This window comes from Ambystoma mexicanum, chromosome 1q (assembly GCF_040938575.1).
Source record: "Ambystoma mexicanum isolate Mex_15411 chromosome 1q, UKY_AmexF1_1, whole genome shotgun sequence".
Classification (NCBI taxonomy): Eukaryota; Metazoa; Chordata; class Amphibia; order Caudata; family Ambystomatidae; genus Ambystoma; species Ambystoma mexicanum.
In genome coordinates, this window is record NC_090922.1 from 788,750,184 (window position 1) to 788,765,393 (window position 15,210).

The 15,210-nt window shown below is 44.9% G+C and overlaps 1 protein-coding gene across 2 annotated transcripts in view; it reads left to right on the forward strand.

Annotated features, from left to right (window-relative positions):
• The window catches only part of HMCN1 (hemicentin 1), a 1,785,366-nt gene that overhangs the window by 1,601,237 nt on the left and 168,919 nt on the right, over positions 1 to 15,210 (forward strand). For both annotated transcript variants that reach the window (XM_069641364.1, XM_069641365.1), the window contains exon 94: positions 8,134 to 8,283. In XM_069641364.1, coding sequence (XP_069497465.1) covers positions 8,134 to 8,283 — 150 coding nt within the window. The remainder of the gene's footprint in view (positions 1 to 8,133; positions 8,284 to 15,210) is intronic.

The following is a 15,210-nucleotide window of genomic DNA, read 5'->3' on the forward strand; positions in this document are numbered from 1 at the left end:
CAAGCGTTAGTATGCAACCTGTTTGTATGAGTTAAGTCTGTTGCAGGGTTAAGTGTTTTGCTTCTGCAAGCCTTGCCACCTCCCGTGGTTGTGTTTATGTACTGCTGTGTAATCGTATTCATGAGCATGTGAATCCATGCCAGACCCCATGCTGGAGAAGAAACGAGTTACCTATCTGTAACTCTTGTTCTCCAGCATGGGTCGTGCATGAATTCACATGAGAACCCTCCCTCCTTCCCCTCTCTGGCTTTTCTTGGTTCACACTGCCACTTTACGTGTGCTGCCAAATCTGAAGATGGCCTGCAGGGTTGGAGTTTAGGAGGACAATTGTCATTAGTGGGGGGCAGTATGACCTAATGGACACTGATAGGCTATAGAGGAGACAAGCAGTTTAAGCTTAAAGCTAAACTGCTTTCTTTTTACCAAGGGTTCCCAGCCTGACGACTGGGAATATTCATGAGCATGTGAATCCATGGAAGACCCATGCTGGAGAACAAGAGCTACAGGCAAGTAACTTGTTCCTTGTTCAGTGTCCCCCTTCTGAGCCTATGCACTGCCCCGCATACCTCTCCACTGGCAGCCTTTTGAAGCTGTACCCTGTCCCCATTGTGAGTCTGGGTGCTGCCCACATTCTAAGTTTGTGCACTTCTCTCTTCTCAGCTTGTGAGCCTATGTGTGCGTCCATTAAGCCAATGTGCTGCTCCCTTTCAAGCTTGTTCTCTGTTCCTTTTAAGCCTGTGCAACACAGTTATTCTCATTCCTATGTCCTCTCACTGAATCATGGCATATACCAAAAGAAGAGCCCCATTTTAATTTTTACATTTTACATGCAAGTGACGTATTTGTTCTGTAATCATTCTGGTTTTTTTTGTCATCAGTCGGAATGTAATTTTATGTTTGTAAAAGGCACGTGTTGCTGAAAGTATCAACGCTACTCAGACTGAACTCATACAAACCACTAGTAGAAGTGTAGATAAAAAGCAATGGAACTGTGGTCTCGGCAGGGGAGAGGGTAGGTGGAAGCATAGGGCAACATGTGACAAGGTGTTGCAGCCGGGGCATTGCAATAGTCTAAGTGACTAGTTAAGGCTCCTATTACAACTTTACGCTTGCAGAGGGCCATGAATAGACACACCCTCTATATAGAATGGTGAATATGGTCAATAAGTAGAGGAATGGTAAACAGAAATAAATAAAAGGAGTGGAACACTGCTCCTGACCGTTCCCGCTCACTTTGATCACATTATAAACCCATGCTGATATACACATTTTTAAATATGGTAATCAAATCGTGTTTTCTAAGGACACTAGTTGAACTGCTCATTATAACTAAAGCCATACATTACTTTAATGAATTGCTTGACTGGTCCTGGTACCTTTTTGCCAATTTCACTTATACCCCCTTATCACACTAAATAATTAACACAGTATTCGGATTGTGACCTACGTAGAAGCCTGAAATCCACCTCACCAAACTTAACATCTTTCCACAGTATGCAGTTGTATATCAGGCTTGGTACATGAGAGGAGGGCCTGGGTACTGGCAAAGCTAATGAAATTATTTAAATATATAACAGCCAAACAATCTAATTCTCACTGAGTCAAGATAATACAGGTGAACAAGGCCTGACCTCTACCACCTCCAGGTTGTTGTGCCCTTTTACCCAGTTTACTGTGATTCACTGCATGCTACCGTGAGTGGCACTTGGGCCCCGGCACGCAGTGCTATCTGGAGATCATTAATGGAGGCCGACATGACAAGCATGGTGGATGTCACTGAGCCACTTGTTTCTCTGCACTACTACTGTTACTTCTGGTGTGGCAGCCTAGTCCTGACAAATCAAACCACTCTGCAGGGATTGACCCACTGGCTGCCTTTAGGGTCCCCTGCCCGGTGCGGAAACCATGCATGGAAATACGGGTTGGAAGTTCCCAGGCAGGGAATCCATCAGAATAGGGCAGGCATGAAAAAAGGCATTGAATGCCTTTCCCCTTGCTGTCCTAACACATCTGACCCCCCTAATATGTGGATGTAAAAGTCTTAGAAGAGTAGCCCACACAGATTAAATAAATAGTGTTCTCTGGTTCATTTGGTTGTGAATCGTGAAGACCCATTGAGTGAAAGCTGAAAAGTCCTCTTCTGTTGCAACCTGATTTCATTCAAATACCAACTACTATGTTCGAGAATCATTCCCATTTCCTGATTTGGATTCCAGCATGGGAAGTTGTATTTTCCACTGAATAAAGCCTTTCTGGACTTTGACTGATAGTGCAGTTTTAAAAACATGTTTTCGCCTGCATTGGATCTTTCAAAGATTTGCATGCTGTTTGAATATTCCCCCTCGTCAGGCTGGGAATTCTTGGTATCGTTAAAGCAGCTTCATCGGAAATGAAGAATTGCAATCACTTTAGTTCTCTCTCTCTCTTTCATTTTAGGTAATTTACCCTTTAGCCAATGCCTCCCTTAGCTCTTCCGCTGAAGGCCATCTCACTGCACATTCAAGTGTTGGGAAGCAAAAATAGACATGAGCCATAATATAGTTCAAGATGGCCCTTTAAATATCCCCAAAACACAGCATGGTGGTGCACAAAGCACAGCCCAGCTTTTAGGTTCGATGAATTTAGTGACTGCCACTTGTAAAACTAAGCAGGCCAAGAGTAAAAAAAATAATGTTGCCAAAAAGAGGAGCAAAGTTTAAAAAAAAATGAGTTTCTCACTTGTACAAAAACATGTATTTGTCCTTTGTGCATTAGTGCAAGCAGGAAAAAGGAAATCCAGCGCTGTGTGTCACGTCCATTTAACAGAGTACTCTAAATCTAAAAGTGCGTGTTGTATTATATTCTGCCTAAAATAAATTACAAATGTTTTTTTTATTTTCAATTGACAATTTTATATGAATTTTGCAACATTCAAGACTGCTTTTCACATTGTTGGAAAGCTGAGACAAGTATGTGTTCTTCTGGGGATTTAGAAGTCCTACACCCATTTGGTGACCCCTACTGGATAGAAATCCCTGTGTTTCCCACAGGGCTGAACCGTGTTTAGTATTTTCTTCTTGCCTCGCCACGACTAACTCAAAGGCAAAGAAAAGTCTATTTAAGACATGTTTCAACTGCTACCTTAAAACATTTACATTAAGGATCAGCAGGGGGGGATGTCTGTATTGCCTGGATCCAGACCAAGATGTTAATTCCTTCTCCATTGGCAACTCCTTTCAAATAAAATGTTGAAAGACCGTCACAGAAGGCGAATGGCCTGGCTGGAAGAGGGGACTGCTGCCTCAGACTTGGCATCAGTGAGAAAGCATGCCTCACTGTGCCATGGCAGGCCCCAAGAGTGTGCTTCCTCGTCTAAGAGGTTGAAATCACATCAGGTGGCTTCCTGTGGAAAAAGGGGGAGAAAAGTGGATATAACACATGCACTTTCTGCTAAGGCAGCCTTTGTGCATAAATCACATAAACAGCCATCCTTATCGACGAAGTTCACAACATCGTTAATGACTACATCCACAGCGCCATCTACTTCCAAGGACGACCCAGTCGACGCCTTCCTCATTGACGATGGATAAACCTGTAAATTCAGGGTCATCTGCGACTCCGAAGATGGCTACCGTACTCTCAATGACCACCTTGGCAACGACTGCAAGCCTCAAAGCAGACCACTCCGTCAAACTCTGCGGTTCCACAGATTTTGCCTGCTGCATTCAGATCTCCAAGGAGACGGAAAGAGCCACTCTTCACTCTCAAGCCGTATGTTCCTCCTGTCTCGCCAGGACCATCGAATGTGCCTCCAGCTGACATTTTGGAAAACATGATTGATACATATTTTGAGGACCCCCAAAGGGGTTTTCCTGTAAGTGCAAGAGAACCATTCATTTTGCCTCCCGCGCAGCCACCTTGTATGACACTTTAATCTTTGCAATCTGTGCCTTCACATGCTCTTCTGGAAGCTCACTACCTCTCCGTGGACATTTTGTGCACTTTGCTAATGCTGGTGTCAGAACTGCAGACAGGGGTTCACTGCATTCCTCCTCCACAGGATCAGCCTCACTTACATGCATCTGTACCCCCTTCTCCAGAGAATCTTTGGAACTCTGATTCGCAGGAGCGTCTTCCCCAGGACATTGCATCCACTCACACTTAGTCCTGGGATGAATTTGATGATTTAATTCCTTTGGATGGAGAGCCTGAGGAGCACTGACAAGCGGGTGCTTTCTCTGCAACAACACGGCCATACCATGGAGTTTATACGAAAACCGCCTACCACTGCACCCTATGACAAAGGTGGAAAAACAACTTTCCATGCTGCAACTGGAAGTTTGTGCTCTCCTCTCATAAGGAGCAATAGAACGCTTCCAACATGCTCAGTGGTGTCCGAACGTTTCATCCTGCTACTAACCTTGTGAAGAAAAAGCAGGCAGACAGAGGCCCATACTAGACCTCCATTTTATAAGCAACTTGCTGCGAGTTTAAACCTTTTGGATGGTCACAGCACATCCTCAGTCAGCTAAAACGTGGGCATTTCTAATCATCCCTAGACTTAGAGGATGCATATTTCCACATCCCCAACCACTGCTGCTAGAGAACATTCCTCAGATTTGCTCTGGCAGGAATTCACTACCAACTATATAGCCTACCATTCTGCCTCAAGTCTGCCCCAAGACTGTTCACCAAAGGCCTGGCCCGAGCGGTGGCACACCTCTGGAAGTTGTGTATCCGTGTCTATCCATGCTTCGATGACTGGTAAATCAGGGCCACATGTCTCCCCTTGGTTCAAGAACACACGAAAGCCACAATGAGTTCTTCTTGTTGGGATACTCCATCAACTACATCAAGTCCTTAGTGACCCCACCCAGCAGAGGCTTATCCTGGGAGCGCAGTTCTATATAGTCTCTTGTGCCAGTATCCCGTCTCCCGACCGGTTCAAGTCCATCCGCTCCAAGGCACACTCACTGTCTCGATGACAAGTCACATTCGTCCAGACTCTGAAATACCTCCTCGGAATGAATCTGTTAGGGAGAAATTTCATTTCTGTGCTGATTCGCTTCAACCTTAGAGACCCCAAGCTCTTTTGCTGTACTTAGGACTTTTTAATTTTAATCCTAGAGTGGGTGAGACCTTTTTCTCACTCTCTCATGTGTTTTTACTTTTCTTGGGTGAACTACAGTTCCCAAGAACAGTAAAGTGAAATGGACTTTACTTACCTTTTCTCTTTGTGGGTCCATCACACACATCTTATGTGGAATGCTGGGGAGTTACTTAGTAGCCCCTTATCCTACATTCTCATGTAACATTTTAAGTTACCCTCACTACTTTAAATGGCTGGTGGCAGTGGTTTACTTTTTCCTACCATTGTGCTTTTCTACCGCAGGCTGAACCCTCAGCTGCAGTACAGCATCCATGGTTGACCATTTTGCCAAAATGACCCGTGTCTTCTTTTTTCACCATTTTCTGTTTGTGAGGTCTTTCTTGAGTTTTACTCTGTGCATTGAGACAGGTTCGAGCCCTTCGTTTGGCTTGCCTTTGGTGGGCTTCAGCCCTGAAGCCGCCCCATGGGTCCAATGTGTCTGGAAGGACAGGATGCGAGGGAGAATCCCGAAACTCCCCTGTCCTTTGTCTCTAGGAATGCCTGAATGCAACTAGTCCTGATTGGCTGGCCACCCTGCTGTGTGAGTGACAGCCTAGGCTGTGCCTGAGTGGGAAAAACCGGCTTAAAAGGTGAGGGTTTTGGGACTACAGGAAGAGTCGATCACTGGGAGAAACACCCAACGAAGAAACTGTGAACAAAGCTTGCTGCAACCTCCTGGAACTTTGAATTGTCCAGTGAAGCCGTGCTGCTGTGCTGAACTACTTTTTCACCTCATCAGAGAAGCTCCAGACAGAACGACTTCTCCCCTTGGGTTAGTGGGACCAACTAACCCTGAGGTGAATTCCACTGGTCCACCGTCCCCGACTTGCTGTGCTTCTCCATTGCTGCGGGAGCTCAATGCCAGGGGTCGAGTGTCTGTAGTCGAGTGCAACATCTGCCGCAGAACGAATCTGGCTAGAAGCTCCAGGAGCCTCCTAAGGGCCCTCCAGAAGCGGGACCTCCTGATCCAGAGTCCTCTCACCAGAGTGCAGGACCGAAGGAGCAAGGACAGCCTGACCAGTGTCCGTAATCTACATCAGTGCTGATTGCTAAGCACTGAAACAGCGAAGTGCTGCTGAACCGAAAAGAACCCATAGCTGCTGACGACTTCCCGAGCTCTGCTACAGGAGTCCTCCAGACGTCCTCCCTCTTGTCCCCACGACTGAGTCTCAGGAACCAGTGTCTGCATCGCTGTAGCAAGACGGAATCCAGCTGGACCACTCTTTTAACCAGAGGTACTGTTTAGGCTTGGGGTACTTAACTTATTGCTTTTAGCCGCGCTTTTCTCACTTTGGAATTGCATTGGCTTACCTTAGTCAAATTGATTTCAACTCCCTTCTCATAGGCTTAACAGCCTGTGACCCTACACATGATTTTCCTGAACTCTCTAACGTTGTGAAAGACTTTTTATCCAAGAAGTGCATCAGATCCATAGACTGTGTTCCAAATGACTTTGGCTGTCCTGGCTCCTTAAAGGCACTATCCTAAATCCATATATATAAATATATAAAAAGAAACTCCATACCCAATGTCCATTGCCATAAGTAAGAACAAGTGTGCAGTTAAATAATGCTGGCATTTCTTTGACAATGAATGCTATTTCCAAAATATACTGCCCAAATAAAATTAAAATGGCATCACAAATGTCACAACAGTCAGCTAAAATGGTAGGCTAAAATCATAAAAATCCATAAAAGAAAAATGATACTTGTAATATTGATCATTTGCTTCAAACTATACAAAACAATGTTCCATTACACTTTACAATGTAGTGTTCCCGTTCATTGATAGATGAAATTATATCACATTATTTGGCAGGTTTACACACGCACACACATGGTGTACATAAGCTTTAACAATAATATTTTCTTCAGTTGCAAGTATAGAATGATTTTAGTGATTCTTATGCAAGTAACGCAAACAATTCCTTGTGGGAGCTATAATCCTTTTAACTCGACTACACCACCCTGATTTCAGTTGGAAACATGTAGAGCCCATCTTTAGAATGCCTACCATCAACTGAGCCACCAGCATCCTGGGTTTCCTGCTGTTGGGTGTGGGGGTAATGATAGGCATCCTGTCCTCCAACAGGAATCGCTTGCTTCAACACATCTCAATTCATAAAATGATAGGCACTCAAATGGCTAATTCCATCAAACTCTTCATAGAGAAGTAATGTCTGAACAAACCTGAAGAAATCACTAACCACAGACCCCATTTCTCCTTCCCACTTACTCCCCCCTCACTATATACACACTGCTAAATCTTCCAGCTTTGTGCACTACATTCACCCCATCAATAGACCCAAAAGTTCTGGCACACCCTATGCATATCCCTACCCTATCCCTATTAACACCACACTCCACTCCCCCTCCCTGTGCATCCATGACTATCCTCTTTGTCCTGGTGCTGCTCTTAAGGCTAACATGCCCTAGGGCATGCCTCTCTTCCCTAAAACAGGAGAACCCATATTCAGCAGACAGGTAAGTGTTTCCAGCCTGCAGTCTTCAATATCACAGCCATTCCAATCTTCACCGGACCCTCTGTCCCACTAACACTACCCACCACACCCTTTCTTCTCACAGCCACCTGAAGTGAGGCCACCATTATTGATATGATATGATAGGTTATTTATAACGCGCTTAATACCCAGAGGTTTCTAAGCGCGGACTCAGGGATCGAACCTGTGTTGCTCCGTGTCGTCTTGCTTCCAAGGCGAGCACATTGCCCCTGAGCTATCCTCCCAGGACTTGACAGAAGGGGCACCATAGAAGACCACTTCACCTTACATTACCTTAGGGCCAAGCTGTTTATGAACAATTGCTTGATGAGAGATTGTCAACATTAGGAATTCTTTGCTTTGATTAGTGCAATATGGCTGATATGGGCAGTGCTACAAAGCAGCATTCTAATTGTTAACTCATAGTGATATGTTAACATTAGCACTACCTTTTGCCATAAGGCAGGAGGAATTGATCTGACTCTTTTTTGCCTCTACCCAATAGGAGGACCTCAGCATGCCAAAGGAAGCCTCATCGGCAAAATTAATGATATTGAATTTGGGATTGGTTTCTTAAATGCCACTATTACCGACCATCCTAATTCCGACACGAGAATAATAGAAGCTAAATTCACCAATGTCCCCAGGAGCCTTGGTAAGTAAATCTGTTTCCTTGCAGCTGTTGTACTGCTATCTGTGTTCCTTGCAGGTCTAACCTTCTTGCAGTTCTAACTATCTGGTGTTTTGTTTGCATAAACAATGAGCCTGCCTTTAATAATGACATATTTTGTAGTCGTTCTCTTTCTGAAAGTGGCCTTTATTGAAGACTGGAGACAGCCACCTTGGATTTCAATACATCATCATATCTGTATTTATTTTGCAAATATTTGGTAGTTTGGAGAGCATTTCTTCCAGAATTGCTGTACATGAAATACAGTACATATACTGAAGGCAGTCCTTCAGGAAGCAGTATTTACGGGTTACTGTGATGGATGGTTGAGAACAAGCCAATTGGTGAGGGGAGAATGAAAAGCAACACACACTGGTTGCGAAGTGTCTTTGCTAAGTGTTCCGTGATCAAGTGAGCAGTAGGCAGTATCTGGGAAATCATCACTCATGACAAGAACCGTGGATGGCCCTTCAACACTGCGAGGAGGCGGTGTCTTTACATAACCCAGCCTCCAGTGCAAAGCCCCTGCGCAAATTGTCTTTGCTAAGTGTTACGTGATCGAGTGAGCAGTAGGCAGTATCTGGGAAAACTTAACTCATGGCAAGAACCGTGGCTGGCCCTTTAAGACTGCGAGGAAGCGGCTCTAGATAACCCAGCCTCGAGCGCAAAGTGCCTGCACTCAGTGTCTTTGGTAGGTGTTCCATGAGCAGTATCTGTGAAAACGTCACTTGTGGCAAGAACCATGGCTAGCCCCTTAGCACTGTCAGGAGGCGGTGAGTAGGTGGCTCTGCATAACCCAGCCACCTGCATGTAGTGTTTTTTCTAAGTGTTCCATGATCGAGTGAGCAGTATCTGGGAAAACTTCACTTGTGGCAAGAACCGTGGCCGGCCCTTTAATACTGCGAGTAGCGGCAAGGAGGCGGCTCTACATAACCCAGCATCTAGCGCAAAGCACCTACTCAAAGTGTCTTTGCTAAGTCTTCCGTGTTCTGTGGGCTTCTGGGCTGGCGGCTGCCGGGAAACTGGGATGGAGGCTGATACGTCCTCGCATAGCAACGGCAACTGATTTTCATTTTCTGTTCCCATTCCGCTCTGGTTATTGTTAGGGAGAATCTCAAAAATGTGTTAATTCCCTCCACCTTAGAGACTCCCAGCAACTTTGCTGGATTTTGAGGACTTGATTTTTTTAACCTGGAGAGAGTGAGACCCTTTTTCCCACTCTCTCATGTATTTTAATGTGATTTTATACACTGTGTTTCGTTTTGGTTGTGGAGTCTAACCAACTCCATAGGCATCATCTTTTACAATTGTGTCACAAAGCACCTTCAGTGCAGTGCCACAGGGAAGTCTTGCAGATTTCCCAGGGTTTAAATATCTTCCTTGGCATCAGCTACTGTTTCCCAGAGCAGTGAAGTGAAATTGACTTCACTTAGTCCTGTAAAATTCTAGACCCAGCACACCCTATCTTACAATATCGTGCTGGAGGGGTTACTTAGTATCCCCTGTGTCTAGGAACTCATGTAGTATTTATATGTTACCCTTTCCTCTCAGAATGGCTGGTGTCAGTGGTTTTGTAATGAACTACCATGATTTACCCCGACCGCGAACTGTTCGCAGCTCCGGTAACATTAAATCGCGGGAGCCATGTTTTTCAAAATGGCGCTGAGCCTCCTTTGTTAAAATGGTCCCTGGTCTTCTTTTTTCATCATTTCTTTGTGGAAAGGTCTTTCTCGAGTTTTTCTCTGTGCGCCAAACCAGGATTGGTCTCTTTGTTCATTCGCCTTTGGCAGGCTTCAGGAGTGAAACCCGCCTCTGGCTCCAGAGTGTCTGGGGTAGGCAGGAAGTGAGAGAGGTGCCCGAAACTCCCTGTGCTTAGTCTCCTAGGAGACCCAAATGCACTCTGTGGTGATTGTCTGGCTAAATGTCCGGCAAGGACAGCCACTCTGCTGGGTGAGTGACAGCTAGGCTGGAATAAATGGGAGAGAACTGAATAAAAGGCAAGTCTTTTGGCTTGGAAGGCAGAGTCGACCACTGGATGAAGGAACCGAAGAAGAGCTTGAAGAGGACGCCTGCTGCAACTCCTGGACCGTTGGTTTGCCCGATGAAGCCCTGCTGCAGTGACTACTTGCCAAGTTTGCATCGACAGAGAAGCCCTGCAAGGATGACTTCTCTGTTTGAGTTGGTGGGACCAATCAACTCCCAAGTAAGCCACCTGGACACTCATCTCGGAGCTGGTTGAATTTTCTCAGAGTTTCTGCAGGAAACTGTAGAGCCAGGGAGAGGGACACCAGATTGTATGCGTTGCTTGTAAGCTGGCCTAAAGCTTTTGGAAGATCCTCCAGACTCCCACGAAGCAGGACCAACCAAGCCTGACCCCCCTCAGATGAGTGCGGACCTCAGATGTGAAGAAAGTCCACCTTGACAGCCAGGAACTGCGCGTATTGCTATTTGCTGTACCACAGGGAGCTGAAACGTGAAACAGCCACTGAAAGTAAAGTTTGCCGGTTGCCAGCTTTGACCGTGCCAAGTGCAGTGCAGGAGTACCCCGACGTTCTCCCTCTTGTCCCCATGACTGAGGCCCAGGAACAGTGAGATATGCAGAGCTGCACAGGAACAGAAGTCTTCAGCTGCATCTTTTCTTCTTTACCAAGGTACTGTAAACAAATCTAAGAGAACTTACCTCTTGCTGTGGAAGTGCTTGTAACTTCTGCAACTCACAACCCTAATCAGCTATGGCCCTACAACTGACTCTTCTTTTCTTCAAAGACTCCTAAGAACTTGTACAAAGACTTTTCCATTACTTACCAGAAGTGCTTTATCCTATCCAAGACTTTTGCCCATTGACTTTGGCTTAGCCTATTGAATTGAATGAATCTTCTAGTGAACTCTAAAAGTAATTGCCCTGCTTAGGGATATTTTTTTATTTCTTGTGTTCTAATAACCTTTGCCTTTTACCAACTTTTAAAGAATATTCTGAATGACAACAGTAAGATATTAATGTCCCCAGCACCCTTCTTACTGAAGTCACCTGTGGGTGTAGGTTTGTCTGTGGACCATCCCAAAAGGTTCTTTTCTGATTCAGAAACTCAGAGTGTACAGTACTGAAGTACCAAAACTGTGTAGTACAAGCTTATACCAAAGCAAAGGTTGGGTTGCCTATACCTGTAGTCATAGTTGTCTGTAGTGTTCCTAGAGGGTACTGCATTCAAACTTTTCCTAACAGTTATACCGGCCTAACACTGCGAGGGAGCGACTGCAGGCTGTCGCCTTTGAGCTCCCCCGCAGGACATGGGTATCCTGACTCTTGAATCTTGAACTAATTCTTTCATCTGTTGCACTGCGCTCAGTTGTAGTGAAAACAAGTACCCTGGTAACTCCAGTACACATCGTTTTTCTGCCCTTCTACGCGAGGGAGGGACAGCGGGCCAACGCCATTGAGCCCCCTTGCAAGACATTAGGATCTCCCGCATGATATTGGTATCTTGATCTATGAACCTTGACTCCACCTATAAATGCTTCATCTGGTGAATAAGAGGTTGACAGTACGTTTTGGCAACTTCTGCTTTTATGCTCTTCTTAGCGAGACAGTGACTGCGGGCTCACGCCTTTAAGCTCCCTTGCAGGACATTGAGATCTTGATTTCAATCTTTTCATTTGGGAACTCTGTAATTGTGCTGTGGTCTATGGAAATTCCTCAAGATTTATGTGGACTGCGAGTACTCGTACCTCTGCTTATTCTAACGTCGGGGTGTCTGCGGGTTAATGCCTTTGAGCTCTGCCGTTTGATTTGGAATTGAAACAACATTGAAACAACATTTTGTGACTGGATGTGAAGGTGTACCGGAAACACAGAACTGTGTTCTGTTTTCCAGGATTGAGACGTTATTTACAATACAATTGTATTATTTGTTAGGCCTGGCTGTTTAATGAAACATCAAAGCTGAATCCCTAAGATCTAATATTCAAAACTAAATTCGGTTGGGTTTTTGGCCACATTAGAACTCTTGTATGTAATAGTGCTCTACTGAATCAGATGTGTGGACAGTAAAGTGCTTTTGTTCTGATTGTTCGAGCACACTTTGGAAAATATTCACATTCCCAGTAACATGCTTTTTTCAGGAGAGTGACTGTGGACCTGGGGTCTTTGAGCTCTCTCGCTTAACAATCTTTATCAGTGTGTTTGAAGGAGTAAAGTTGAGCACAGCGTGCTCCTTGCTTCAAGTCTTTAAAATCAAAATTCTATTTTGAACATACATTTTGTAAGTACTTTTTGAATTGCTAACTTGTTAACAACAGCACTTATAGTTTTGGGCTGGTTGCTTAATTATCATTTAACATTAGCAACCTAATGTTTAATTATATCACCGGCACTGACTAGAAATACGCAGTGCAATATCTCAAACAAATTGTTTATAAACGACAATTTGGCTGCTCAGGCGACTCCACGTTTAACTAATGCAATGCGAGTTCCGAATGAAACTGAGGTTAATGCCCAATCTAAAGCATCCAGAGTATTAGCTCAATCAGAGGATGAATTGGTTCAATCTATCTCCTTGGATTTAGGAATGCAGATTGACACAGTACACCATCCGAATGCATTAGCGAACATCTGTCGCCTGGAACCTTCTTCACATCCACCCTCCTCCTAACGTTTTCCCACTCCCTAAAACTCTTTGGAAACTTTGTGAACTTTTGAGCTCAAGGCCCCATACAACTTAGGGTTGGACTTTACAAGTTAGGGTTGTTATTCCTGTGGACTGTTGGAGTATATTTAATTACTTCCCTTTCCTTTCAAGCATTGGGAGGGTGAATTGATTGAAAATATTACCTTTTCTTAGTTATTTTCTGTGTTCTTTGCCAGTAATTGTTATAATATGTTTATACTTACTTGTCTAAGTGTAATCCTTGATTGCTCATTTTGTACCCATGACTTCACTCACTTTCTTCCTGAGACTTAGCCCTGAGCACTGTCCATGGTACCTTCATTGGTTTGGCTACAGCTTCCAGAGTTTCCCTGTTCACTACAGCTAGGGTGGCCTTCTAAACATCTGTCTACCAGGCTAGAGTTTAGAAATCCAGTCTAACAGTTGTCCCTAAATTGCCCAGCCCCACGGGTGCTCCTCAGGCTCTCTGTTTTGCCCTATGGTGATTTCATCACTTTACACCAATTTAAGGGAGTAGTTGGTCGTAGCTATGTTAGTTTTGGCTTCAACCATTTTACTGCTCTGGTAGCCCAACATACCACTTTGGTAGCCAGTGGTGTGCCAATGTTTAAAAAAAATCCTGCTTTCAGCCATTTTGCAGGGCTTTCCTTTGTCTATGTGACCACAAGGTTGCATCAAATTCTTGCCATGTTGGCTCTTTGTGAACCAATTTTGCCATCTTCCATATTGGTCCGAACTCAACTGGTTAGTCCAGTATAGGCCCCTTGACTATTCCTCTCACTGTGGAAGTGGCTTAGGCTAAGTGAAAGTTCTACTTAGTAACAAGTATAGTTTGCCATCTGACCCTTTGCCCCCGGCCCCTTTTAGTGATTTACTGACTGGCATTTCACCAGCCCCTTTGTTCAAGGATATTTATTCTACGTCCTGCCCCTGTTGTGCTTGCTTGCTTTCTTGTTCATGTAACTAGTAGGTGACAGGTGTGCTGAATGAGTTTTCCCACCGATTCCCACCATTTTTGCCATTTGTAAAACCATCATTTGGCATTACTTGCTAAGTGCAGTGCCTTGAGCATATCTCGATTTGTTTTTTTTTGCCATTAGGGGTATATTAGGGAGAATTCTCATTTCTGTGCTAATTCCCCTCTACTTTAGAGACCCCCAGCTCTTTTGCTGGACTTTTGATTTTTATCCTGGAGTGAGTGAGACCTTTTTCACACTTTCTCAAGTATTTTTATCTGATTTGGACTCTGTGTTTCTTTTGGCTTTGGAGTCTGACAAACTACATAGGCATTTCCTTTTTTTGTATAGGGACACACATCACCTTCCGTGCAGTGTCACAGAGAAGTCCTTTGGATTTCTCTTAAGGTTTAAACACCTTATCTTGGGTAAACTACTGTTCCCAAGAGGAGTAAAGTTAAATTGACTTTACTTACCAGTTTTTCCTATGTAGGCCCAGTACAAACCATCTTATGTGCAAGTTCAGGGGGTACTTTTCCTACTTTCTCATGTAGCATTTTTATGTTACCCTCCCTACCTTAAATGGCTGGCGGCAGTGGTTTAATGTTCCTACCATTGTGCGTTTTTACCGCGGACCGAATCCTCTGCTGCAGTATTGCACCCATGGCTGCCCATTTTGTCAAAATGGCCCGGTCTTCTTTTTTCGCCATTTCTTGCTTGTGAGGTCTTTCTTGGGTTTTAACAGCGTGCCAAACCATGTTTGGTCCCTTTGTTTGTTTTGTCTTTGGCAGGCTTCAGTGCTGAAACCCGCCTCTGGCTCCAGCGTGTCTGGCAGGGTAGGAAGCGAGGGAGGTTCCCGAAACTGCCTGTGCTTAGTCTCCTTGGTTACATGAATGCACCCAAAGGTGATTGGCTGGCTGGCTGTCCTTGGAGGACAGCCACCCCTCTGTGTGAGTGACAGCTAGGCTGCGAATAAATGGGAGACACCTGCATAAAAGGCAAGGTCTCTTGCAGAGAAGGCAGAGTCGACCACTGAATAAAGAAACCAAAGAAGAAACGGGAAGAGAAGCTTGCTCCACCCTCCTGGACCGTTGGTTTGCCCGGTGAAGCCCTGCTGCAGTGCTGAAGCTTCACATTTTCTATCCACTAGAGAAGCCCGGAATGGACGACTACTTCCCTTGGGTTGGTGGGACCAACTGACCCCAAGACGAACTTGACTGGAACCCCTCTCCCTGCTGGCTGTACTTCTTTGCTGCTGCTGGAACCCAGTGCCAGGGGACAGGAACACCAGG